The sequence below is a fragment of the Phanerochaete carnosa genome (genome assembly GCF_000300595.1).
Source record: "Phanerochaete carnosa HHB-10118-sp unplaced genomic scaffold PHACAscaffold_10, whole genome shotgun sequence".
NCBI classification, from domain to species: Eukaryota; Fungi; Basidiomycota; class Agaricomycetes; order Polyporales; family Phanerochaetaceae; genus Phanerochaete; species Phanerochaete carnosa.
Window position 1 is genome coordinate 697,801 of NW_006767637.1, and position 24,337 is coordinate 722,137.

Genomic DNA, 24,337 nt, shown 5'->3' on the forward strand with positions numbered 1-24,337 from the left:
CGTGGTCAAGGTACGACCATCAGCCGTCAGCCAAGCGTACGTCCCAGGGTGGTGCGGTGCGCTATTATGCTGCATCGCCGCTGCCATGATCATTCATCAATTGCACTCTCTTTGACAGCGTGCCCCGCTGAGGACGGACGCGGCACTGTCGTTCCGGGCGTATTCAGACAAGGCATAGGCTCAATGCAACGGCGAGCACAAAGAAGGGCAGAAGCGCCGCGTATCCGACGTGTTCGGGTTGCGATGGAAGTTCTGCTCGACTATATTACAAAAAATGCAGAAATTTCCCGCGAGACTTTTAGTCACCTCACCACTTCTCGTGCGCCGGACGGACTGTGTCGCAGTCAGCTGCTGCTCAAAATGCAAGGCAGAAAGAACACGCACGATCAAGCTCCCAGGTCCAGGCAGTCCTGTCTTGGTTGACGAGGTACAGGTATGACTGGAAAACCTTCAGCGGAAGCGAACACGATGAGACGCGAGGCTAAGCTCACCTGGGCAATGCTGTCAGGGCTTAGTCGAGAATCCTCATTGTTAATATATTGCTCGCGGGCCTCCCCCTCTCTCCGAGCCGCGGAGAGGTCAGTCAGAATACCTGTATCGGGGTCAGTGCACAGCCAATGCACGGTTGCTAATATACGCACCGCCATCAATGATGTTCTGCCAAGGCACAGTGGTCAGCCCGAGGATACATGGACAAAATCATGATTCAGGTGACTTACATGAGCAACCTGGTGGAGCAGAGGAACGGTTAGTGAATCCGTAGTTCACGTGTGTGTCAGAATAGCCACGCACGTGGATATTCTCCTTGCCGAACTCCTTCGCAAGGGACTGGCTGAGCGCCCTGAGACCGAACTTGCCCGCCGCGAACGCACTGGTCCAGACGTTGCCTCGCAAGCTGGCCGTCGCACCCGTGAAGAGCAGGGTTCCACGACGGCCGAGGCTGTCGATTTCGTTCTTCTGGAACGTGAGGATCGCCTGGCGCGAGAACGCGAACGGTGCCGTGACATGCGAATCGAGCGAGCGCGCGAGGTCCTCCTCGGTCACGTCCAGGAACTTCTTGAACGGCGCGCTGCCGGCGTTCCACAGCGCGACGCGTACTTCGGCCTTCTCGGAACCTGACCACTGGTACGCGCGCACGGCGTCGAACACGCCGAGCACGGTCTGGTAGGCGTAGTCCTTGACCGGGAACGCGGCCGCCTCGAAGCCCGCGTCGTTGATCTCCTTCGCGAGCTTGTTGAGGTGTTCGGGGTTGCGCGCGATGAGCGCGACGCGGTAGCCTGACTTGGCGAAGAGGCGACTGCACGTAACATTTCAGCATTTTTTTTTCGCAAGCAAGGAGGGTGGAACGCACGCTGTGGAAGCACCGGTTCCTGCAGCCCACGCGTTAGCGCGCTCGGTGTCGTCATATGACGCGTTTACACTCACCTGTGCCATTGCCGATACCAGCGACGACGAAGACGGGGCGTACGGACATGTTGCTGCTGTTGCTGGTTGCGAGGATGTGTGTAAGGGATGATAAGGTCTACAATGCCTGAGTGTAGTGGCTATATATACGACGCTATAACGCGCACGGGCAGCCGCGTCATCCGAAGTCTCGATGAGACAGAGCTACCTGGGACGTGCTTCGTCAGCATCGGCGTCGCTGTCCTGGCCGAATGGGGCGTTCTCCGCTGAGTCTGCATGCATTGTCATTGCTCGCAAGTGTGGCGAGACCATGACTAAGTCGTGCGCTCGTGAGTACTGTATCGACGCCGTGGTAAACACGGGCACTCTGTGAACTAAAGCTTCTCAATTGCTAACGAACCTTCCGCTTCGTCGGAAGGAGAAGCATCACGCCATTTCAAAGAGTCGTAATTGCTCCTAAACTGCGCAACGCTCCGTGAAGGTCTCGGGCAAGCCTTTGCTTGGTCCTCTGCTCACCGACTTATGTAATACGGTCAATCTGTACATTTCATGATGGTCTATAACATTATGCTATACAGCACTAGACTACAGACATGAAGAGCCGTGGCTGGGAAGATTGACTACATTATGGTACAGATGCATGTCCAAGGAGCGCTCGAGAGGTATACAACAGAGACGATGATGGCGTTATGTTCGTGAAGGTAATGTCGCAAGCGGATGAGTCAGCGTCCGATGGCAAATCGTGTTTACAAAACGCTGGGCAGCTGCTTGTAGTCGCTGGGAATCTTCGTGTCGTCCTGCGGACGGGACCATTTATCTGCCGCTGCGGTCAGAATCGCCATTCTAGATACGTTCAGTAAGCATGCTTACCTGGGCACGCCACAAAGTAGTTGTCGATCGCATTTACAAATCGCTCCTGGTACTCGTTTGGCGGTATGACGGTGACCTCCTTGCCAGAGTGCAGACCCTGCTTCGCCTTGTACTCCAAAGTCTTGGCGAATGTATAGCTACCTATCGTGTCAACCAGGCCACAGGCCATTTGCTTATGCGACTCGTCGATCCCGACTAGCAACCTATCTCAGACACGTCAGGCACCATTCTCCCATCTCCGAGATAGGACATACGAGTAATCCATGATATTACTCTTCGCCAAGAACTCGCAGTCGGCTTTGATGGCCTCCTGGAGAACAACTTTGGAGTAAGGCTGCACCAAAGTCAGGGCCCGTTGCTGTCCTACGTTTGCATACCTGGTCAGCAACCCTACTTTCAATGAAGCATTTACGCAAGCCACCTTCTATCCAGTCGCCATCAAACAGGGTCTTGGTGCCAGAGCTGCTACTGGTCGCCTTCACCTTCCGCCCCTGTATACCTTTGAGGTCGAACATTTTCACGATCTCCTGCTTGTAAAACAGGTTCTCCATAACCAGCAGGTCCGCTTTTGCCTGTGTGGCGCCCGTCTCCAAGTTCTTGATCTCGACCGTATAAAAGCCAAGGAGCTTCGCGAGGACAGTCGGCTTGCTAGCCGTGGCGTCCATGTGCCGGAAGTATGCAGGGCCGTGCTCGATGAGAACGTGGCTGACGAAGTCGTTCAGCATTCCACCCAAATCACCAAGAGAAAACAGGCACACTCACAGGTCTGCCACGTTCCACGCATTGACGAGCGTCTTGATGATGAACTGGTTGTCCGTCGTCTTCCAAAAGTTCGAGCGGCTCTTACCACCCTCGGCCAGCCAGTTCTGGCTCCGCGATAGGCTGTGCAAGAACATGTCGTCGATTCCACAACGCTTGCGGAGCGCGTCGAACTGCTTGGCGTAGTATACCGTGCAGCTGAACCGCAGCCGCTTGCCGATCGTCCAGTCATACTTGATGTGCGGCCGCTCGTCGATCGCGGGCGATAGCCCGTTTGCGGATAGCAGTGCATGGTGGTGCTTCGATAGCGGAGGTGTGGGTTCGCTCGAGTGCAACACATAATGTAGCGCGGACGAGAACGTGTTCGTGAAGACCGAGGTTATGGTCGACTGTGTTGGTGGTGTTGTCGGCGGCGTGGACGGCTCGGCAGGCGTCGTCGGTGGGATGTTCGGCTCCTCTTTTGGAGGTAGAGGCGGTAAGGTACTGACAGAACCAGTCGTGCTGTGCTCCCCAATAGTAGTGTCGCTGTCGGAAGATATAACGGAGGACGCCTTGCCACGCCGAATGTGCGTCTCGACGAAGGCAGAGGACGCCGTCGTGCGCTCCGAAGACGTACTGCGAACAGTTCCCGAGTTCTCAGTGGCCGCTTCCAGCCCTTGCAGCACCTTGTCAACGCGGTCGGTGGATCCTACGCTGACATGCCCATCAGCCGCCTGTTTCGATATCTGCACGTCCGGTTTCGCCCGCGAGCCTAAGGTAAGATTAAGTCCACCTGGGCTTGCCGATCTGAAGGAGCCATTACCATCCGGAGCCTTCTGGCGGAGGACGTCGGGGAGGCCGAGCTTCAGGATGGACGTAGGATCCCGCGGATGCTCTTTCCGACTAATAACAGAGGAATAAGTCTCTGGTTCGTGCCATCCTTCTTCGTCTTGGTCGGGGTCTGGTATGGGGTCCGACGAACCGAACCACTTGCTTATATTCGTGGTCGAGTTTGTTTTGCTAAAGAACGATGGGCGGGAGACGTCTGGGGTGGGTGGTGGGACGGTGGGCAATGTGGTCTGTCGGTTGATCGCCATATTCGCAAGCTCTCTGTGGTAGTCCAGGGAGCTATAAGCCGCAACCAACATCAGTTCTGTCGTCTTAGACAGCTACAAGTGAGATGTACCTTAGCGTAAACGCGATGATGCTGCCCCAATCATCTTCGCGGACAATGATATTTCCTCCTGGAACAGCATGACACCCACTCTGCCACCATTCTGGTTCATGCTGAGCAACGACATCGCGCACTTTATGGCCAGCGGTATGCTTCACCTCCCAGGCGGATAGACGCTTCGCAGCACCGCGAGCGGCGGACTCAAACGACCTACGGACGTTGTTCAAGTTCGAATCCGGACAGCGCGACAACTCGGCGTAAAGAATTTGCTCCGCGCGCTGGAACTTGTAACGCAGATTTGTCAGCGAGGCGAAGGAATCTTTCTCAGAGGAGATGGTCGATATCGCTGGAGGCGTGGTGGTGGTGGTGGTGGAGGGGGCCGATGCAGGCATTGGTGAGTCCGGCACCGTTAAGCGCGGTTGCTCTGGGACCGTCTCTACATTGGGAAAAGGATAGGACCGATGTACCGACGCGATATTCGGTGTCTCTGGCGTGTTCGGCGGGAGCCGTGGCAGCTTCACGGGATGGCCTTTTGGGGTTATCAAGCCGTCCTCATCGAACTCGGTGTACGCCTCATCCACAGACGGCAATCGTGGCAGCGATTTGTGGTATGACGGCGCGCCGTCGCCAACGAATTCGCCTTCGAGCGTATCCATTTGTTCTGAGAGCGTCTGCCAAAACTGCATGATCTCGCGCCGCAACTTCCGCCTGTCTGCATCCACGGCATGCAGCGCCTCCTTCGTATGCTCAAGCTCCTCGTTCTTGGTACGTCGCAGCTGCAGTCTAGGAACGCATACCTCGTATATGTCCTCTAGTGTGGTCAGAGACAAAGACACCATGCGATCTTTGATAGAGAAATGTCTGGCGATGCTCAGACGAGAGCGAGGCAGTGGACTATCCGCTGACGACCAAGGCCTCGGCGGAGGCGTCGTGTGCTCGCACAGCGGAGGTACCAGTAAACACAAAGTAGTCGAGTAGATGAGAAGCTCGAGGAACTTGGCGAAAGAAAGCAGACTACGCTTCGCCAAGAAGATCCGGTAAGAAAATCCCCTGAGCAATCAAATTAATACTCACTATGTGCCATCTTGCATGCGTACTCGCGTCGACTGCTTCCCGCACACGACGCAACTTTCCCACATCTCCGGAAGCTCTTCATCGCCCTCTAATTGAGGATCGGACCGCGATGCTTTGCTAATGTTGAGCAGTATCCGTATGCCGCCATGCGTATATCGAAGCTCATGTTCGCCCTTCTTGAACGAACATCCGGGCTCGTCGCACGCCCCGTCCACCTTCGAGCACATACGTGTAATTGTCTCTCCCAAACACTCGTCGACGCCGCCATCCCGCGAGTAGTACCGATACGTGACCCATCGTCTCCGGCGTCCACAAAGGATAATTCTTGCAGACGTGGTGATAGATAAGGATGACGTTGATACCTGGGCAGAATCGGGTGTAGGTGATCTCGATGATGCGGGAGTCGTTTGGTGTGGTACATACTCCGAGTACAGGACGGAGAACGACTGATGCCGAACGAAGCCTGCCAGGTTCGCCATGCCGGCACCAAGGCTATGTTTGCCTTCCCATCCAAGAAGACTCGTCAGAGCAGCTTTTTCGTCACCACCAAGCCGTAAGTCTGGATTCTTCTTTTCCATGGAGGCAAGGCGGACAAGAAGATCTGGAGGCTCGAAGGTGACACCCGCGCTGGTCGAAAGAACTTCCCTGCACTGCTTGACGCGATCTAAAGCGGTAGAGTAGGGCTTCCGCACAGATTCATCTTCTTTCGCCGACGGTTGCAGGAAGGACGGTCTGTAGTCCGCAATGAACGAGAAACGCCGAGAGCGTGAAGGTAGGCCGCTCTCTTCCGGGCTGCAAGGCGCGGGCGAATATGAGCGGTCCCGACTCGGTTTCACTGCAAGTGGCAGTGGGAGCTCCAGAGATCCCCGGCGGATAGGGACAGCACGATGGAAGAGATTGTCTTTCTTGCGAGAAAAGAAAGCCCAGAGACTAGACGTAGAGTCTCGCTGCTTGTTTCTGGAATCGTGACCTGTGCTGAATGCGCGGGTCATGGGAACGCCAGTGTGGCCAGGCAGAGCAGGAGGGGTCAAAGCCGGCTTGGGAAACTGCAAGGGGACGTGTGAGTCTGCCAGTGCAGACTGCTCTAAGAGCGCTGATAGATACGAGAAGATCGACAGATGTAGCACCTTTGTCAACGCTGCGTATTCGGTTTTCGAGGCAATACCTCTAAAGATAAAGGTTCCGCCGACTATTACCAGAGGCGTATCGCTCGTCCACGGTCGCGCTGCGAGAGACGTGGCGTCATTGGCAATGAGCGATCATTGACGAGGACGGATGACTTACGATCCCATGAGTCCAGCCCGTACAGAATTGCACCGTGCTCATCCTCCTCAACATCATCCCGTTCTGGCATTGTGAATATACCAGAGCTGAAGATGCAGCCAAACTGCGAGCGGGGGAAATCGTAGTCTTCAGCGTCGTCCTGCTGTGTCTGCACTGGCATGGAGCCAGGTGGCGTAACGGTCAAGAGTAGGTGCTTCGCAGTTGGTTTCGGGCTGAGGGCGGCAGCGACACGGAGGTGGGCTCGCAGGGCCTGTATTGACTCCCGAATGGACGGCTCAGGTGGCGACGAACACTGAATGGTACCCTTGCCGCCGTGACGACTGTGCGTGAAATACCCTTGCGAGTCGTCCTGGCTCGTCTGCGCCTGCGCACCTCTGCTCTTAAGACTGCTCCCCTCCTCCTTGCGTGCAACGACGTTATCCGTGCTCTGCGGCCGCCCCGCTGTCGCCTGCTCGGCTCTCTCCTGCATCCGTCGCATCCTCGTGCGCCTTAGCCCGACTAGCCATCCTCCAAGCGACATGCGTTCCCCAAGCTCCCCGAGCGCATGCTCGATAGCTGTCGCCCACTCTTCCAATTCCTCCTCGGGTACAGTGCCCCTGGCTTCTTCCAGCGCATACAGAATGAACTTGCGGAGATGTGCTTGGGCATCTATGTTGAGCGTCGACAAGCCGGTTGCGGGCTGGACGTGCTTGAGGCCTTGGTGTGGCCTATTCTGGGGCAGCTCGGGCAGCGGTTTGTCCATAGCTTGGTATCATGTGTCGATACTGTCGCCTCGAGAGTCCCAGCAGGTAGATAGATAGAAAGTTCACGGTGTATACGGTGTCAAGTGCGTCATATGGGGTGTAACGAAATGACTGTAGGATCCAAAATTGGGAGCTGCTCATCAGTCACGTTTCTCCGGAACTAGATACGACCTCGAGCTTGACAGCGAATAGCATCTGAAGCGCGTATCACCACGAAATCTCAAGCCAACAAGAGGGACGACAGATGACCAAACAGTTAAAAGTTGATAAAGCAACAAGGGTACGTTGGAACATGCTCTCAGGCTTCAAGCTTCAAATTGCAGCACGCGACTCATAGAACATCTATGACCTCATTCCCGCATGGAAACACAGACAGTGAGATCTTTATCGCCAAGATTCTAACAAGGGTGTAATGAAGGCCTCGACCCGCTAGCTCACATTTCTCCGCATTCTGTGCGGCCGCGAGTGAGCCAGGACAAGGTGCATAAATCTCGCTGTGCTACTTACCGATGACCTTCACGGCGAGCTTTGGTCGGTTGTTCGGACCTGTCGGGACGTTCTCAATCTTGCGAAGGGTGAGCATGCCGTCTATGATCTTGCCGAAGACGACGTGCTTCCCGTCCAAAAAGTCGCACTTTGCTGTTGTGATGAAAAACTGCGAGACTCCCGTGTTAGCGGGGGTGTGGGTGCGAAAGAGGCGCCACATACCTGGCAGCCGTTCGTGTTCGGCCCCGAGTTCGCCTAAGATACAAGGATGAGGATATATACGCCGAAGATAATTAAAGTACACACCATCGACAGCAGACCTGGCCCCAAATGCTTCTCTTGGAAATTCTCGTCCTGCATGTCCTGTCCAACTCCGCGCTGACACGCTCAAACAGGAGTAGAGACTCACGGGAAATTTGTCTCCGTATATTGAGAAAGAGCCGGTACCGTCGCTCTTGATAAAATCGCCGCCTATTATCGTGTTTGCCACGTGATCTCTCTGTGAGGTAGGGAAAATCGTACCTTGGCACATGAAGTTTGGAACCCTGCAGAGTCAGTTGGAGCCGTCTACTACCATTCAGTTCTCGATAGAACTTACACTCTATTCGGGACATGTGAGCAATTAGAGTGCGATCGCCGGAGACTGCAAGCGAGACATACCTGTGAAAGATTGCGCCCTTGTAGCCTTGTGGGCGAGCGTTCACTCTACGAAGTACGCGTTCAGTGGCAGGATCATATCTCAAGTCATCTGTACACACCTATACTCCCCCGTACAAAGCTGGCGGAAGTTCTCGGCCGTCCTGCAGTCACCTAAAGCGTCAGCCAGAGACCCATATTGTCTGCTTGGAAGTTTACTTACTTGGGCACAATATCACTGAAAAGCTCCATCTTGAGACGACCTGCAGGTGTCTCTCCGATGTTGATGTCCATGAAGACAATCGGGCGCGTCGTGGATGAGGATGAAGAAGAAGACATTGTTGAATGTTCGTCGAGGGTATCCCTGATAATGAGCAAGGTGTCAGACTTTGGGGTACTGGGTGTTAAATGGCAGAAAACACCTCAAAGGTCCTCGAGGGAAGCGGGAATGGCGCTTATCAGCTGATGCGCCATCAAAGAGGGCGGCAAATCCTGCTCGCGGTCCGCTGGCACAACTCGTCTTGTCTACCGATGCGAAAGTCTCATTAAATTACACGAAGGATAGGTTAGCCTTTCAGGATTTATACCTCTGTATCTGCTGTCAAGCAATTCACAGTTGACCGCAGCTTCACCGAATGAAGTGCCATGAAAGTGAAAAGCTTTACCCTAACTCGGAAACACTCCCATTGGTTATACATTCACCAGTAAATGACTGAAGCCTCGAATTTCATATGTCTGTGCGATATTACGTAGGCTATTCATTTTAATCATGGTCTGCTAACTGCACAGCGACTGTGGTCACGTCAGGGTTGTCCCGAGGATTGTTGCGGAACGATAGTGACTTTGCGCCGTGTTGAAACCTTTGGGTACAAATATTGTCGAGTTGAGTCCCGTGCTCTCGATATCAGGTATCTGATACTAACATAGCTTTGAAGTGCTTCCTGTTGAGTTATGGCCTCGAAGATATTGATGTTCAGTCTCCACCCATTTTGCCTGGGATCTTGAACAGTTGCGATATCCATCTCGTGATGCAACCAAGAGATGTATCACGCCGATAAGACTCTGTGTTCTACTGCTTATTAGGTTTCCACATACAGGTTCGCCCGTCTTGCCACGCTGTCCTGAACATCTAGGTAACGTATTTCCGCAATGCGAGCTCGATCTTATTCTTGTCTCATACGGTTCCGTCTTAGAGATATCTCGCAAACTTAACTTTTCATTGGATATCGTAACATCATGGTAATGCTCCAGCTTCTTGAGGTGCTGCGGGCTGTAGGTCAAATCCTTGCAGATGTATAAAAGCTGCATCAACCCACCGAGAAGTACCAGGTCCCTAGCCAGCTATGTCCCCCACATTCACAGCCTTCCTCCAGTCGCAGTTCAATGTACCCGTCGCCTCCCCTCACCTCAACATCATCCAGCACCTGAAAGCTGTACACTCACAGTCGCAGCATGTCTCCGTTCTGTACACCGTCCCTCAGCCGCCGTTTCCCCTGTCGGGATACCTTGACGCTGTCGGTGTCAAGCCTACCGTCGTCGAGGCAGAGACCCACAGCACGTTCTTCTATGACCAAGACTCCGGCGCCATTTATGCCAAAGCCGTCGTTGGCATCACCGACTTCATGCATGACTCTACGTCCTTCCGTGCCTACAAGGCCAGCTGGACGCAGGAATTTGGCCGTGCGCTCGATTTCTATCACTTTGTCTTTGATGGGTCGGACGATAAAGCAGGCAAGAAGCTCATCGACGCGGTCTATGCCTGGGGCCAGGAGCTCAAGGAGGAGATCTGGGTCTTCGAGGGCGGGGAGTGGGGCAAGAATAAGCAGCTCTACAAGGCCGTGCAGTCTGCGAACTGGGATGACGTTGTTCTCGATGACAAGTTTAAGGATGGGTTGCGCCGGGACACGAAGACGTTCTTTGAGAGCAAGGAAGCGTACGTATCCTTGAACATCACCTGGAAGCGAGGTATTTTACTTCTTGGTCCCCCCGGAAACGGGAAGACTGAGTCTATCAAGGCTCTGCTACACGAGACCAAGGGTGCTGCTCCCTTGTATGTTAAGTCTTTCACGACTTGCAGAGTGCGTTTTCCGGAGGCTCTCGTGTGCACACACCTCTGATCAGAATGCATTGCAGGGTCCGGAAGAGGGCGTCCAAGCGATCTTTGAACATGCTCGCGCACACAAGCCATGTATCCTTATCTTGGAAGACCTTGACGCGATGCTCGTCCCTGAAGTTCGCTCGCTCTTCCTTAATGAGCTCGATGGCCTGGTGTGTCAAACGGTATCCTTTATTCGTCGTTTTTATTCATGGCTATACTCCAGGCTGACAACGAGGGCATCTTGACAATTGCGACGACGAACCACCCCGAGCGCATCGACGATGCCATTCTAAACAGACCTTCGCGTTTCGACGTCAAGTACGAATTCACTCTGCCTGACATCGGGCTCCGAAAGGCGTTTGCTGTCAAGTGGCTCGGGAAAGTCAACGCCCTTGCAGCAAATACAGGTATCATTTTCGAGAACCCGGAGGATGTAGCCTCTGCCGTTTCCGACAAGACTGAAGGGTGGTCATATGCATTCCTCAAGGAGCTGTAAGTGTTCAGAATTCGCTGTCTTTATCGGGCTGTCCTCAGTTTCCTCCAGCTTCGTCTCCTTCCTCCTGCGCTTGGCGCACGACAAGTCACTCCGCCAGACAGGCATGGATGTATCCTCCGAGCCCGTCGAGTCTGTGCTCTTAAAGCAAGTCGATCAGCTAGCGGCGCAGATAACAAAGGGCGAAACGCCGGAAGAGGCGAAGGGGTCTGGGTCCGTGGATGCGCTTACGGCAAAAGCCATGGCGCGCGGCATGAATATGAAGGCTATCCAGGGCATGTTAAGGGGAAATTCTGGTTCCATCGTCAGGTCAGGTGTTAACTTCTGAGCGTATGTTGTGACTTGTAATCTTCCAGCACATGACCCTAACATTCTGGGCATGAGCGTAATTATAGCTGAGGTTCATGCTTGCATGCAACATAGGCGGAGATTCTAAGCGATACTAGTGAAAGGTGCTTGCTCCTGAAACGACGGCATTGCGAGCGTCGGGACTTGGGAGCCACTGGGTTACTTCTGATAGTCAATTTTGAGTTTTAACTTTTGAGTTTCCTAAGGCTCCAACCATTTTGTTTGTTTACTGTGTATAAACGTTTATTACCGTTTACCGTTTCCGTTTGTTTTACACGAACCCTTGTAAACTTGCTGTAAACGTTTATACACAGCAAACACGCAGTTTCTTTATACAACACATAATGGTATCTAAGCATCATATGTCTCCTTCATATGTCTGTATTTGCTAACAGAGACAACTGGTTTATGGCAAGTTGCTGCGTGCGCCCCACCGCTCGACGGCCGGGTAGTGCGGCTGCGCTAAGCGCTGGAGGCCGCCGCGCCGCCGCGACCGTGTGAGCATCGGGATATGGGTTGCTGGGGCGCAAGCCCATCGATAAAATTCCAGAGATCAAGATGGGCAAGCATGGCAAAGGAATTATATTCATTCGCGGGGGAACTTGTGTTGGCGTGCATAGTAACTGTGTGTTTACTGTTTATATACGTTTATAACCGTTTACTGTGTGTTTATAAAAAAAGTTCAAGCGTAAACTAAACTTAGTTTTGCCAATTTTTAAATTCTTTTGAAGAGAACTAAAAACCGAGAAAAAAATTAAATACAATGACGAGGTCGAGAATCGAACCGACAACCTCAGTGTTACTAGCGGCACACTTTAACCAACCCAGCTAGCTAGCCATATCCGTTAGCTCTCCATTGCGCCTATGAAGAGAGTAATATTCCCTATTGAGACCACTGTTCGGTTGCCGCGTCTTCGAAACTCCTCCTGTAATTCTGTTCTAGCGGAGGTATAAGAATAAGCCGCGGCGGGACTAGTACTGGCATTATGGTACTTTCAATAATTTATGCTGTGTTTGGATTATTTCAAGGCGAGTCCGCTTCTTTACTTTCCTTCAAACCACATCTCTAACGTTCGGTAACAGTTGTCACCTCTGCACACAGTCGTTCTATGAAATCATTCGTTCATTCCCAGCCCAGAGAGCTTAAGTTTAGAGATTTAGACTGGAATCCGAACATCGCGCAGGTATGTGTCTAAGCAACTCTTCTGACGGAAACCAGCCCACAGTTTAATGCTAGTGTCCTACGCAATGCGCTATTCTCGTGAACGCCTTCGTGAGTGCTGTGAATCATCGAACACCAATTAATGTGAATTATTATTTTCGCGTAGACATGCACCACTTCGCAGTGTTTTTGCACTAACGAGGTCGCGGCCAGCTATAGAGACTGCATGGTCTGCAGTATAGATCTGGCATCGAATCCCGGCTTGCTCTCAGATGCACAACAGAGCCAAGACGGTCAGTGCCCTTCTTGCACAGCAAACTCCAACTCCTCATACTGTCATAGATCTAACTACGAATTGCGAGTCTGACGGTTACCCCATCGCCCAATTGTTCGTTGGGACGAATGGCGTTAGCCCGGCTGTTCCTGCCAGTGACCAGACGTCTGTCGCGTTCGCGGCTCCCCCATCAACTACCGCCCCTCTCGTTGGCCAAACATCTACCGCGTTTGCAGCCCCTCCACCAAATACCAACTCACAACAGCCTACAAGTACGGTAGTCGTGTACCCCTGGCAGCCGAGCCCGACCACGGTCACTAACGGGAACACCGTAGTCTGGTATGGCGGAAGTTCGTTCGGCATGAGCGTCGGGCTCTCGACCAGCTACGGCCAACCTCCGACGGCCGTAGGCTCTTCCGTCATCCCTGGCTTCCAAATCGGACCATCGCCCTCTGCTTCGGCCTCAAATACCCAAACACCTCACGCGGCTAGCTCTGCAAGCAGTTCTGGCGCATCCAACGGCGCATCCTTGAACCCTCAAGAGGCTAAAACAAGCGCGGCCACTGCATCTCACATGATACCCATCCTAATGATGCTAGCTGTGTTCTCGGTCACTACCTTCTCCCACGCACATATGCTGTAGACTTGTCGTTGCACGAGTAAACTCCGCTCTTGGGTTGCCTGTATAGTGGCTTGCCTCGTCCTGTCGTTACTCTTTGGCATCGGTCTATACACTGTTTCTTCGCGTACCTCGAAAGCTTTGTTCACACACGCATACGCCGACCGTGATTCTTATCGGAAGAGTTCTGTGAGTTTCGTGATACGCTCTCAAATTTCGGCTAACCTCGACAAACTGCCTGTAGTACGGGAGTCGTGCTGTTCAATGCTGTCTGCGCGAACACTTTCAAAGGACCACATGCAGGGATCCTCGGAACGGAAAACTTTTTAAGCGCAGTCAAGCACAGTTGACATCGAGTTACCCCCCTTTTTCTTTCAAGGGAGCGACAGGAAACGATTGCGAAGCTCTACAAAGTTCGGAGTACCGAGACCCGTCACAGGATCCCAGCCTGGCTGCGCGGCAAAACCAACTGTCCCACAGCCGGGGTTAGTGCCGTTCGTAATATCGTTGAACGCGCCTTTGAACTGGTCAGAATACAGCTATATAATATGTTAACCAGGAGACTTGGTCAGGGCATGCGTCGAAAACACATACAGCGGGATTAATGAACCCGATGGGCCCTTTGCCAGCCGCGAGCCGGGCGTCGTTAATTGCAGTGAGGAGTGACGAGGTCACAGGCGTTGACGCGGACGTGCCAAAGACGAGCTCGAACTCGCCATCGACTGCGACGACGTAATTTGCCCTGCGCTCGCGCATCAGCCAGCTACCCACACTCAAAAGCATACAAATGGAAGAATCGTACCCGTTGGCAGAAATATCCGGGTACCCACGAGAGCCTGACGTGTTGAACGTACCGGCCGGGTATGGCGGCGGGAAATTCTTGAGGTAGGCCTCGGTCGCCGCCTTCTGGTACGACGGCACCGCGAACTGGTTCGAGAAGCCGCCACCCGAGAAGATGACCTGCTCGCATGCACTTTCGGGGTCCGTTACCTGAGACAGCGGTCAGCACGCATGTCATTTGCGTGATGTGAATGTGCGTACCTTTGCGCCGGGATTGATCTGTGTCGCGCCGACACTGGTTATGAAGGGACATGTCCCAGGGAACGAGGGCGAGAAGATCTTGGCAGACGTCGAGACAGTGCCGTCTGGATTGAGGCAAAGGTTGTTCCGCCCCGCAACACCTTTGTCGCCAGAGGAGTGCAGGACTGTTACGCCCAGTAAACCGAGCTGTAATAGGACGATGAGGTCCATAAGAATCGAGGAAGGTAACACGTTAGACACACCTTGGCATACTCGGTGCACTGGCGTTGCGAATAGAAAGATGTCTGCAGACGTTCATCATGAGAGTATGAGGTAGATTGAACGAATGCGGGCTTGACGCCACCGCACTGTTCAGGCCCTGCGTTTTCCGGATTAGCGCGACGGACAACCCAGGGGAACGTAGAGAATGCACCTTGGAAGCCCGCAGGATCAGGATCCGGGTAGACGCCGTCCAAGGTCGAGTTGTCCCCGCCCTCGAAAGTGCAGAATGTCCCGTCGAGAGCGTCGAGCAGGTTGTCAAATGAGGCACCTATATACACATTCAGCACGGTGTGGGCAAGATAAACGACCTCTGCGCACTTTCGATAGCATCCCCAGTCTGGAAGAGCGTTATTTCTTGGCCCTTGCCAACGAGCGTCATACCATATTGCAAGTCTAGATTTGACTCTGTATGATCGGCGCCCGTGATGTTGATAGAGCCTACAACAATAATAATAGAACGTAAGAAGACTGAATCACCACTGAGTAATAGAAATTTGCCTCCGTCGATGCTGATAAGCTTGGGGCGCTCGCCAACCTGCGACGCCGAGAAATTTCGGAAGAACATATCCATGTCGTCTGCGGTGTAAGTCTCTGGACCGTATTCGACTAGCAAGCCCTATGAGTGAAGCACGAATATCGCTGAGGGAGGACTAACCGATCGCAAACGAGTTCTTGTTACCCGCGAGCGGGACAAAGCCATGGAAGTTGTACAGCGCCCGGATGCAGTCTGGGGTAATCTGCTGGTCGCACGTGCTCAAATCGTTCGCGAGCTCCTTAGCAGGACCCATTACAGTTGGAGAAGACGATCCTCGCAGCTTGGAGATGGTACCGTCGCGTTTCAGCTTGACATCGAAGTGTAGTGTTGGTGTGATGAGATCTACGTGCTTCGCGACGTGCTCGGGGACGTGGTACGCCCCATGACAAGCAATGTGTTCCCTATCCGCGTCCTCGTGCGTGTACACGAAGTACTCCGTGCCCAGCAGGTCTTCGGCTTCCAGAACGGAGACATTGGCATGCACCCATCCACCGGTCGCACTGGGCTTAATGCGCTGGGCATCAATGCCGCTGCCGACCAGCCACGCATGCACGGCCTCGAAAGACTCCTTAGAAGGCCGGAACGTACTTGCGACCTTTGCCGGAGACCAGTGTTTTCCGTAGTTTGGTGACTCGGGGTGGGAGACGTCGAGGAGATAGTCTTCGATCAGGTGGAGATTCACCTGAACGAGGCCGACGCGGAAGGGGAGGACAAGATCCGGGTCTGCGCGGCGAACGGGTTTCCAGCCTGTCGGGAGCTCACGACGAGATTCATGGAGCACACGGGGTGCATGAGGCGCAGCAAGACCAGATATACAAAGGCCCACGGCCGCAGCCAGAAATTGAAGATGGATGGCGAGCATCGCTCAGAGGTGGTCAACCGGCCCAAGCTATGGTATGTCGGTGGGCCTGTCGTTATATGTCAACTTGACGGGCACATCTGCGAAGATAAAACACCACAGCAAGCCCGTATTGTGTCACTGTGGCCGCATTTTCGAACCATTGGTGCCCACATGAAGACGCAGACGGATGCAGTCGATAAATTTTGAGAAGACTTCGCTGAAAGGCACAAAGGAATCGATCAACTATCGAGCTGTCCAGACTTGGTGAAGAAGCAACTCACCAGCGCTCATGTCAGCCCGGTGCCAGCAATGACGGTAGGAGGCGCAATAGCAACAGGACAGCTCGTTATCTACAAGTGTAGAGATGGAACAAAGTTCCCAGAAGCATGCGGTAGATGTCAAAGAAGTGCGGAATTCTGGTGACGCATGCTCATGTGGCCGATCGACGGGCCGCTAGGTCACCAGAAGAACAGCCGCGGCGGGATGTCACTTGACGTTAGCTGTACAGAAGTAATGCTCAGAGAGCATGTAAGTAGATGCCTGATAGCGATCGCACCCGCGGATTGCTACCGGGCTTTTGGCACACTTGCCTGGGTTGGCTTTTGCGTCCGCGTTGTCATCGATGATATTTACTTACTAGCAGCATTTCGGAAAAAAATTCTAAGAGAAATTATGCAGCAATCGGTGTGAGGCGTCTATCGCATCGCATGCTTGAGCTGGTGCTTGGGAGCTAGTAATGGTTGAGGTGAAAGTTGTTGCGAATGCCGTGAGATGAGATTTTGGGCTAGCTAAGATAAGATAAGATTCCACGGATCAATCATGACGGATCACACGATTGTTTGGCGAAGGCCTCCGATTCTAACATTGCTCGGCATCTCCGGCATCCTCCTACTTCAAGTGATGGATCGCTTGCAAGAGAGACATCCTAGACGGCATGAACTGTGTGAAAGCGGAACCCTTAGATACGTGGGACATGGCTGAGGCGCGGGCTACGTGGCTGATGCCGCGCACACCGGTTTAAAACCATCACCGACACCGGGTCGGGACACTCTCGCACGCTTGGCTCCCAACCACCACCTCCCAGCTTACTCTTCCTCCCAGCTTACTCTTCCTCCCAGCTTACTCTTCCCCTCGCACTCCCCCAGGACGATAAGCAGCCATGTCTGACCCAGTGCGCGAAAAGTCGACGTTCCTGTGCATGTACATGTCGAACCACCCGGACACACTCGTCTCCTATATCCGGCACTACGGCCAGGTGAAGGAGAAAGTCGAGAGCGCAAAGATGACTCTCATCGACAGCAAGGTACGTGCCATACGGATAGAGCTCGATGTAGTCCCGCTTATCCTTCGCAGGGCATGAATTTCTCATATAAGACGAAGGTTGGCACATCGAAGGAAGTACGCGTCCCGTTCGACCCTCCGCTCGCGGGATACGACGAGGTCAAGTCGCGCATGCTGCAAATGAAGGTTGACGCAGAGGACGCCCTGGGTATGGTACGCTCGCATATCCACATTCGCTTAGTTCGCCCGTGACATAGTCCTGCAGAGCAAAGCTCCAGAAATCCTGGACTATCGCCTCACCCCGGACGTCTGGAAGTCAACGTCAATGCTTAGCCCACTCGTCTACATCACCCTTGCGCCGTCGTCGGCGTATGGGCCTATCTGGGCGCCTGCTGAATTCGTCAGAAATTCATTGCCGGGCTGGTGGCTCCCGGCGTGCTGGTATTTCGTGCTCATTTCGCATATCCTGGAAGCAGCCTACTTGTACCGGCTTTGCCAGAAGCATAAGACGCCGTTTGTGTCTACAGTGCGTATCATATTGTCCTTCTGCGTGTTGCTGACTGAACGAACTGCGTGCGCAGTTGCTTTACCTTCTGACGGTCTTCGTCTTCGGCTTCCCCGTGTGGATGGATTACCGTAAGCGCGTACAGACGGCGAGGATAGACAGCATTTTGAAGGGAAAGTAAAGCTAGATTTGTCACAGTTGTACACTTATCGAGGGAATGGAGCGATGTAATCTACATCTGAACTCTAGATAACCAGTAAATGCCACCTTATGCAGCCATTGCTTGGACAGCATCCCCCTCGATTGCTCCGGACGCAGCGCTGAACTGTGCATGCGCCCGCTTCGCATACTTGAGCAGGTACAGCACCGACGTGGGCGTCATGCCCTCCATGCGCTTCGCCGCACCGATGCTCGAAGGGCGCACGCGGCTCAGGCGCTCCTTGACCTCGTTGCTGAGGCCGTCGACCGCCCAGTAGTCGATCGCAGGATCGAGCAGGAGGTGCTCGTCCCGCAGGAACGCACGCACGTCTGCCTCCTGTCGGTAGACATGTCCGTGGTACTTGGCGTCGATGTGTACGCGCGCAAGCAGCTGCGGGTCGATGTCCGCCAGCGTCGGTAGGACCTTCTGCAGATCGGAGGGGGTGACGTGCGGGAAGCGCAGGACATCGAACGCGCTGCGTGGGATGCCATCAAATACCATCGTCACACCGTGTTTGGCCCAGCCCTATTCGGCGTTGAAGTTAGGCTAAGAGATGATAGAAGCTCGACACCCACCTGAGGACTGTGGACGATGGATTGCAGCAGTTCTGTCACGCGAGAGAGTTCGTTGCGCGTGCTGACGAAGTGAGACCATCTAGATTCTGCCACGGCACCCGCTGCACGACCTGTAATCGGCGTAGGACACGATACTTGAGGATAGAAAGCGCATGTACACACCTTTCTCAGTCAAGCGCAGGTCGGCATTGTCACTCCTAATGGTCATCCGATACTCTGAGCGTGATGTGAACATCCGGTCTGTGGCACAGTCAGCACATAATCCGCCGACCAATGTAAACGAGACTTACATGGCTCCTCGGCACCCTTCACAATCAAGTCGTCGATCATAACACCGACGTAGCCGTCTGCACGCGTCAGCACAAGTTGAGGTCGTGACTGGGCGGCCAGGCCCGCGTTGATACCGGCAACGATGCCTTGTGCTGCGGCCTCCTCGTAACCTGTAGTGCCATTAATTTGGCCAGCAAGGAAAAGACCCTGGCACAGAATTGTTAAGGTAGCGTCTGAATGTAGCGAAATCACGATACTAACATTGATTCGTTTTGTTTCAAGGGTCGCTAAACGACGGCCCTTAGCGATGGTTTAGTGTGCAACCAAATACATACACACCTTTGAGTTCCCTTGCGTCAACATGATCGTACTCGACACCATATGCTGGACGTACGATCTCGACATTCTCTAGAGACGCCACGGTACGATACAACACTTCCTGCACGTCTTCAGGCATGCTATTTGAGAGACCATTCGGGTATACGAGATCTGTGACCAAAGCCGTCTCAAAAGGAGCAGACAAACGTAGAAGATACTCCGCACCTGAGTCATATCCTTCAGGTTCGAGCCACACAATATGTGCTTCTTTCTGCGGGAATCGCCTGACCTTCGCCTCCAGCGACGGACAATACCGCGGGCCTTTCTTCGTCTCTTGTATGTGCACAGCACGGTGTATATTCTCCCGGATGATCTGGTGTGTCGCCGAGTTTGTGTGCGTCTTGTAACAGCGCACTTGGTTGGCCGCGTTGTCGACTGTGGGGTTCATGTAGCTAAACGGCTGCGGGTCCATGTCGCCTTCCTGTACCTCCAGCCGCTGGTCGTCAAAGTTGATCGTCTGGAGCCGCAGGCGCGCGGGGGTGCCCGTCTGCAGGCGGCCGAGCTTGAAGCCCGCGGAGCGCAGCGAACCCGAGAGACCGACTGATGGGTCCTCACCCATGCGCCCCGCAGGGAAGGTCTTCATCCCGATGTGGATTTCGCCCGAGAGGAATGTGCCTGTGCAGATGACAGCCTGCGAGCACTGGAAGACCTCGCCTGAGTCGAGGCGCACACCAGTGACCGACCCCCAAGTCCCGTCCGCGGAAGCGTGATCGAAGATGAGGTCGTGCACGCTCGCGGCGCGGATGTCGAGGCTAGGGTAGCTATGGAGAGTCTCTTGCATGTGATGCTTGTACAACCTCCTGTCGATTTGCGCGCGAGGCCCCTGCAACGTGCTGGAATGAGAGCCATGCTGAATTGGTTTTGTGTTCACTGACCCAGACGGCGGGCCCCTTGGAGGTGTTCAGCATATGGAACTGGATCCCTGCCTTGTCTGCGCATATGAATGTTGACACCGAGTAAACTGAATAGTTCACTACATACCTGTAACTTTGCCCATTACACCGTCCAATGCATCCACTTCCCTCACAAGAGTACCCTTTCCTACACCTCCAATGGATGGGTTGCATGACAGCTCTCCGATAGTGTCGAGCTTCTGCGTCAAGAGCACCGTCCGTGCACCTGTTCGTGCGGCACCGGCCGCTGCCTCACAGCCTGCATGGCCTCCACCAATCACGACGACTACGAGGATTTAACAGGAAGATTGCCCGGCGAGTAGCAGAATGTCTCACCATCGTATGCGTTTGAGTTCGACGCCGACGAAGCGCATCGGCGAAAATTGTGTCGCAGGCCACTCGAAGAGGCTTTAATGCCTCTTAACATTTAATTTAGCAGAGCGACTCGTCTGCTTGTAATACGACGGATTCCGGGCAGGAACAGGAGGAAGGATGCGGAGCAGTCCCGAGCACCGGAAAGTAAGAAACGGTGTTACCGCGTCATTACAAGGTTTTGGAGCAAGCTTAAACCGTTGCCCCGGATCAAATGTGATTGAAATGAAGACTACAAATGGCTGCTTACTGGGTAGCCGCTCTGCCCGCCCTATCTCGCTCCACGGCACCGGGTCATCTTATTTCTGAACCACCACTCCCTCTTCATGCCTTTCTGACAGTTAGCATTCCTGCACGCTCGAATGGTTCACCGACCTGCGGATTCCCGGCTTCTTGTGAACTTGATTTCTCAAGAGAAGGACTACACAAAGCAGCTTCACTCGCTCCTGGAGCGCTCCCAGTCCTCTCTGGCTTCGTTCTCGGCCTATGCGTCAGCCTCGAGTCCTCCCACATCCCAGGTTATTATCCAGGTAGCTGGCGCCCTGGCAGGGGCAGACGAAGGATTCAGGAAATATGCTGCGTCCCTCGAGGTATGGCAGGGACAGCTCAAGTCCCTTAAGGAGCTTGAAGACGAGGTCGGGAATGTCATGCGCGACCGCGAGATTCTGTGAGCCACATATTAGCTTCTACATTGGTACCGCTAACACAGCTGTAGCGTAACCCGACTGATCAAAGCGTCGAAGAATCAGAAACCGACGCGTGACGCGCTTCTGGCGACCTCGGGCTCGACCTCCTCTCTGAGCTTTGCGAAATCCGAGGTTCAAATGGGCTCTAAGCTCGCCACAGCCCAGGGCGAACTGCAGGCATGCGAAGCTCACCTCGCGTCTAAGGAACGCGAGCTCGACACGATGCGCACTGTCGCCGTGAGGGCCGGCCTGCAAGCACGGTGCAAGGCGCTCGTAGAGTGCGGTTGGCAGTGGGGGGAGATGGGAAAGGAGGGTCTCCGAGCACTTGAGTCGCTCGAAATACCTGAGGGCATGAATGGCAACGGTGCGTCTCTACTAGCTATTTTGGTTCTATGAAATCTAAGTTTTGCCATAGCGCACTCACCAAGTGAGCTCCCATACAACAAGCCCCTGCCGGACAGTGGTACTTCGGACCTGTCTTCTATAGGGCCGTCTCAGTCTGCTTCCCAGAACACACATCTCCCCTTGGACGCTCCTTATACCTTGAGCATACCGCCTGCGCACTCGATATCAGACCACATGTTTCCGAACGGCACCGCAGCGCCGTTATCTCAGGTTGATGAGCGCGGGGACAGCAGTGGCTCTGAGGAGAATGAACAATATGAAGTCCGCGAGAACGAACGATATGCAGCGACCCGGAGCAAGACGCAGACCAAAGGAAAGACAGTAGACCGCTCATTGCCTTCGTCTGGCAGTAAAGTCAGCTTCCCCACATCCGCTTCAGCGCCCGTAGTCACCCGCTCGAAGACTTCTAGGCAGAGACGCACCTCAGGGGTGTTCGGTAGGATTGGTGCTTTCTTCCACGGAAGCAAGGCATCGAATGCAGGTTCAGACGATGAGTCTAACTCCTACGTCCCTGACTCATACTCCTCGAAGTCTGGACGCTGGAAGACTCGCACAGACAAGCACCTCTCCCGAAGCCGCCGGAACAGCTCTGATGATGACCTGCGTGTCACGTACCCTCGCACCTTACCTCCAGATCCGACAACGCCACTTTCGGGGACAGGGGCCAGCTCTCCACGGTTGAAGAAGCGGGCTGCTAAGCGCAATACAATCCAAGCACCGCCCAAGTCTCCCACCACATCCGGAGATAAGGGCTGGGCGAGCGACGCAGGGCAACCCCCCAAGTCGAACGGCTCCGCCAAGAAGAAGAAACTTGAGGCTAAGCATGAGTCGCCGAAGTCTCCTCCATCAATGCCAAACGGTCCTGCATTGAATGGCTCTGTAGTGAACGGCTCTGCCCTGAACGGCCCTGCACCGAAGAGCAAAAGGGGCAGGGAGGTCGAGATTCTCAAAATATCTGACGAGAAGAACACCCCTCCGAGCCCAGTCACTCCGACTTCGCAGAGCTTGAAGGGCAAGAAGCCCAGTGGCACTGCGCTACCCGCCAGACTGCCAACAGAGGTCGCACTATCTCGGAACTCGTCTCTATCCAAACAGTCGGTGACCAGTGCCGCATCCGCACCAGCCAACACCTCTGGGTCGGCCACCACGATCCATCCTACCATCTCTTCGTCTCATCGACATCTCGCTACAGGATCCCATCGGCGCACGACGTCTTTGGATGAACGCAGTCCTCATTCGGGCTCGGAAGGCGCACCGAAAGGCAACAAGCGCGCAATGTCTGCGACACGTGCCGGAGGCGAGGGTCCCAGTCTTATGAGCATCGTCGAGGGCGTGGCCAAACAGAATAGGGAGCACCGGGACCCTAACAGCATGCTCTTCCTGCCTAAGGCGCCACCGCCAATCAGCCAGACGCTGGACCTTGCGAGCACTTCTGGACCGCCGAAGCCTGTGGAGAAGAGCGTGCCACGCCTTGAGAGGTCGGCAAGCGAGCGTTCTGTCCCTTCTGTCCCTGTCACGCCCTCTATCCCCCCTGCTACCGCGCCTACCGTCCACCAACCGTCCTCACCGGAGATCAAGCCTTTACGTTCCGCGCTGCGCAGCCGGTCGCCGTCTCCCCAGATTAGTATGCCGCCTCCGGCTATCCCCACCCGGTCGCCGCAACGACCTCCACCCACTCCTCTGCCTCCCACCCAGGAGCTTAAGCACACGAAGGATGACGACGCGTCTTCCATTTCGTCCTATGAGACAACGCATGAGCTCCTCGACAACGACGAGTTTGATATGGATACGCCGGTGCAGACTTTCGCCACGCCGATGATGATTCCACCGTCCTCTCCTCCGGGTCTGGTCTCCTCCCCCGAGCTCGTCGCCCCGGTCTCACCCTCGGCTCCTGAACCTACACCTATCTATCCTCCTGTGCCACCGAAATCGCCTGAAGTGTCGGCCTCACACAACCCCGGTGGAAGCGACGTCTCGAAATCAACCGACTCTAGCAACGGCACCAGCCCGCGGAGGCGGAAGAGCGTCCGCATGTCGCTACCGCCGACCTTTTCGACGACTCCACCCGCTCTCGAGGATACAGACGACACTATCGTTGACGAGCACGGAGGCCACAGACGTCATGAGCCCTGGTCTTCAACTCCAAATGGCGGCGCCCACCACCACCAGGGTGGCTGGAACTCGCGCATCCGCGAGCGCGACGTTTGGCAGGACTCAAGTGAAGACGAGGACGAAGAATACCGCAAAGCAAAGCGTATGCTCTCTCGTCTCTCTTCGCCTCCCAAGAAACATCGGTAAGGAACAATATATCTCGCACAGTCCTTTGGTCGTTTCTATATATTTTATTGTAATTTCTGGTCTAGACTGGAGCAGTTATCTCGGAATCACTACCTGCATACCCTCGTTCTTACTCTCTTCTTGCACGTTTTTTCTTTGGAGTCGGACGCTACCGTAGGCTCCATGTAATCCCGGCTGTATATCGGGTTCCGCACTGTTATGTGTGTCTGTATAGTGATAGCATACGTCGTAGTCTTGAAGCGTATCACGTTCTGTACATGTTGAATGATCTTGACACGACTTCACGAGCGAATATAATCTGTACCCCTCGTCTCCGACTTTCCGGTACGGAAATCCAGAGGAGAGGCTGCCATCCCTGCTTCGGCTTCGCTACCAGATCCGACAACACCCCGTC

The 24,337-nt window shown here is 54.3% G+C and overlaps 9 protein-coding genes and 1 pseudogene across 10 annotated transcripts; 3 read left to right on the forward strand and 7 right to left on the reverse strand.

The window, feature by feature from the left end:
- Positions 1-114: 114 nt before the first annotated feature.
- PHACADRAFT_151523 (uncharacterized protein) lies at positions 115-1,616 on the reverse strand. Its single transcript, XM_007400136.1, has 8 exons — positions 1,426-1,616; positions 1,352-1,370; positions 793-1,297; positions 720-728; positions 642-657; positions 492-592; positions 385-439; positions 115-333 (listed from the first exon to the last, which is right to left on the reverse strand). The coding sequence occupies exons 1-8, from the start codon at positions 1,472-1,474 to the stop codon at positions 308-310; spliced, it is 780 nt and encodes a 259-aa protein (XP_007400198.1). The 5' UTR covers positions 1,475-1,616; the 3' UTR covers positions 115-307.
- Positions 1,617-2,150: 534 nt separating this feature from the next.
- On the reverse strand, positions 2,151-5,025 carry PHACADRAFT_103632 (uncharacterized protein; the record flags this gene model as incomplete). The annotated part of the gene is given in 6 exon segments (XM_007400137.1): positions 2,151-2,227; positions 2,275-2,481; positions 2,500-2,637; positions 2,696-2,979; positions 3,037-4,140; positions 4,199-5,025. The coding sequence occupies 6 exon segments, from the start codon at positions 5,023-5,025 to the stop codon at positions 2,151-2,153; spliced, it is 2,637 nt and encodes an 878-aa protein (XP_007400199.1).
- A 202-nt stretch (positions 5,026-5,227) lies between these two features.
- PHACADRAFT_262987 (uncharacterized protein) lies at positions 5,228-5,821 on the reverse strand. Its single transcript, XM_007400138.1, has one exon. The coding sequence runs from the start codon at positions 5,737-5,739 to the stop codon at positions 5,260-5,262; it is 480 nt and encodes a 159-aa protein (XP_007400200.1). The 5' UTR covers positions 5,740-5,821; the 3' UTR covers positions 5,228-5,259.
- A 1,900-nt stretch (positions 5,822-7,721) lies between these two features.
- On the reverse strand, positions 7,722-8,834 carry PHACADRAFT_177733 (uncharacterized protein; the record flags this gene model as incomplete). The annotated part of the gene is made up of 9 exons (XM_007400139.1): positions 8,633-8,834; positions 8,532-8,573; positions 8,434-8,478; positions 8,296-8,318; positions 8,183-8,244; positions 8,080-8,127; positions 7,996-8,028; positions 7,795-7,942; positions 7,722-7,738 (listed from the first exon to the last, which is right to left on the reverse strand). The coding sequence occupies exons 1-9, from the start codon at positions 8,746-8,748 to the stop codon at positions 7,722-7,724; spliced, it is 534 nt and encodes a 177-aa protein (XP_007400201.1). The 5' UTR covers positions 8,749-8,834.
- Positions 8,835-9,846: 1,012 nt separating this feature from the next.
- On the forward strand, positions 9,847-11,213 carry PHACADRAFT_262991 (uncharacterized protein; the record flags this gene model as incomplete). Its single annotated transcript, XM_007400140.1, has 5 exons — positions 9,847-10,089; positions 10,209-10,487; positions 10,543-10,677; positions 10,731-10,999; positions 11,052-11,213. Coding segments are annotated over exons 1-5 (1,073 nt in total), but the record flags the coding sequence as incomplete, so codon positions are not given.
- Positions 11,214-12,112: 899 nt separating this feature from the next.
- On the reverse strand, positions 12,113-12,186 carry PHACADRAFT_t141 (annotated as a pseudogene). The gene has a single exon. The product of its transcript is annotated as a tRNA-OTHER (tRNA).
- Positions 12,187-12,292: 106 nt separating this feature from the next.
- On the forward strand, positions 12,293-13,546 carry PHACADRAFT_177735 (uncharacterized protein). Its single transcript, XM_007400141.1, has 5 exons — positions 12,293-12,377; positions 12,432-12,532; positions 12,586-12,621; positions 12,677-12,803; positions 12,853-13,546. Exons 1-5 carry the CDS (start codon positions 12,335-12,337, stop codon positions 13,425-13,427), a joined length of 882 nt encoding a protein of 293 aa, XP_007400203.1. The 5' UTR covers positions 12,293-12,334; the 3' UTR covers positions 13,428-13,546.
- PHACADRAFT_151536 (uncharacterized protein) lies at positions 13,547-16,319 on the reverse strand. Its single transcript, XM_007400142.1, has 8 exons — positions 15,361-16,319; positions 15,024-15,311; positions 14,857-14,973; positions 14,687-14,802; positions 14,445-14,630; positions 14,206-14,393; positions 13,998-14,145; positions 13,547-13,942 (listed from the first exon to the last, which is right to left on the reverse strand). The coding sequence occupies exons 1-8, from the start codon at positions 16,100-16,102 to the stop codon at positions 13,778-13,780; spliced, it is 1,950 nt and encodes a 649-aa protein (XP_007400204.1). The 5' UTR covers positions 16,103-16,319; the 3' UTR covers positions 13,547-13,777.
- A 770-nt stretch (positions 16,320-17,089) lies between these two features.
- On the reverse strand, positions 17,090-20,700 carry PHACADRAFT_177738 (uncharacterized protein). The gene is made up of 10 exons (XM_007400143.1): positions 20,519-20,700; positions 20,271-20,468; positions 20,165-20,220; positions 19,455-20,112; positions 19,251-19,400; positions 19,173-19,198; positions 18,932-19,118; positions 18,804-18,881; positions 18,642-18,751; positions 17,090-18,591 (listed from the first exon to the last, which is right to left on the reverse strand). The coding sequence occupies exons 1-10, from the start codon at positions 20,607-20,609 to the stop codon at positions 18,136-18,138; spliced, it is 2,010 nt and encodes a 669-aa protein (XP_007400205.1). The 5' UTR covers positions 20,610-20,700; the 3' UTR covers positions 17,090-18,135.
- Positions 20,701-21,048: 348 nt separating this feature from the next.
- On the forward strand, positions 21,049-24,250 carry PHACADRAFT_262999 (uncharacterized protein). Its single transcript, XM_007400144.1, has 3 exons — positions 21,049-21,221; positions 21,270-21,604; positions 21,656-24,250. Exons 2-3 carry the CDS (start codon positions 21,379-21,381, stop codon positions 23,941-23,943), a joined length of 2,514 nt encoding a protein of 837 aa, XP_007400206.1. The 5' UTR covers positions 21,049-21,221; positions 21,270-21,378; the 3' UTR covers positions 23,944-24,250.
- Positions 24,251-24,337: the final 87 nt, after the last annotated feature.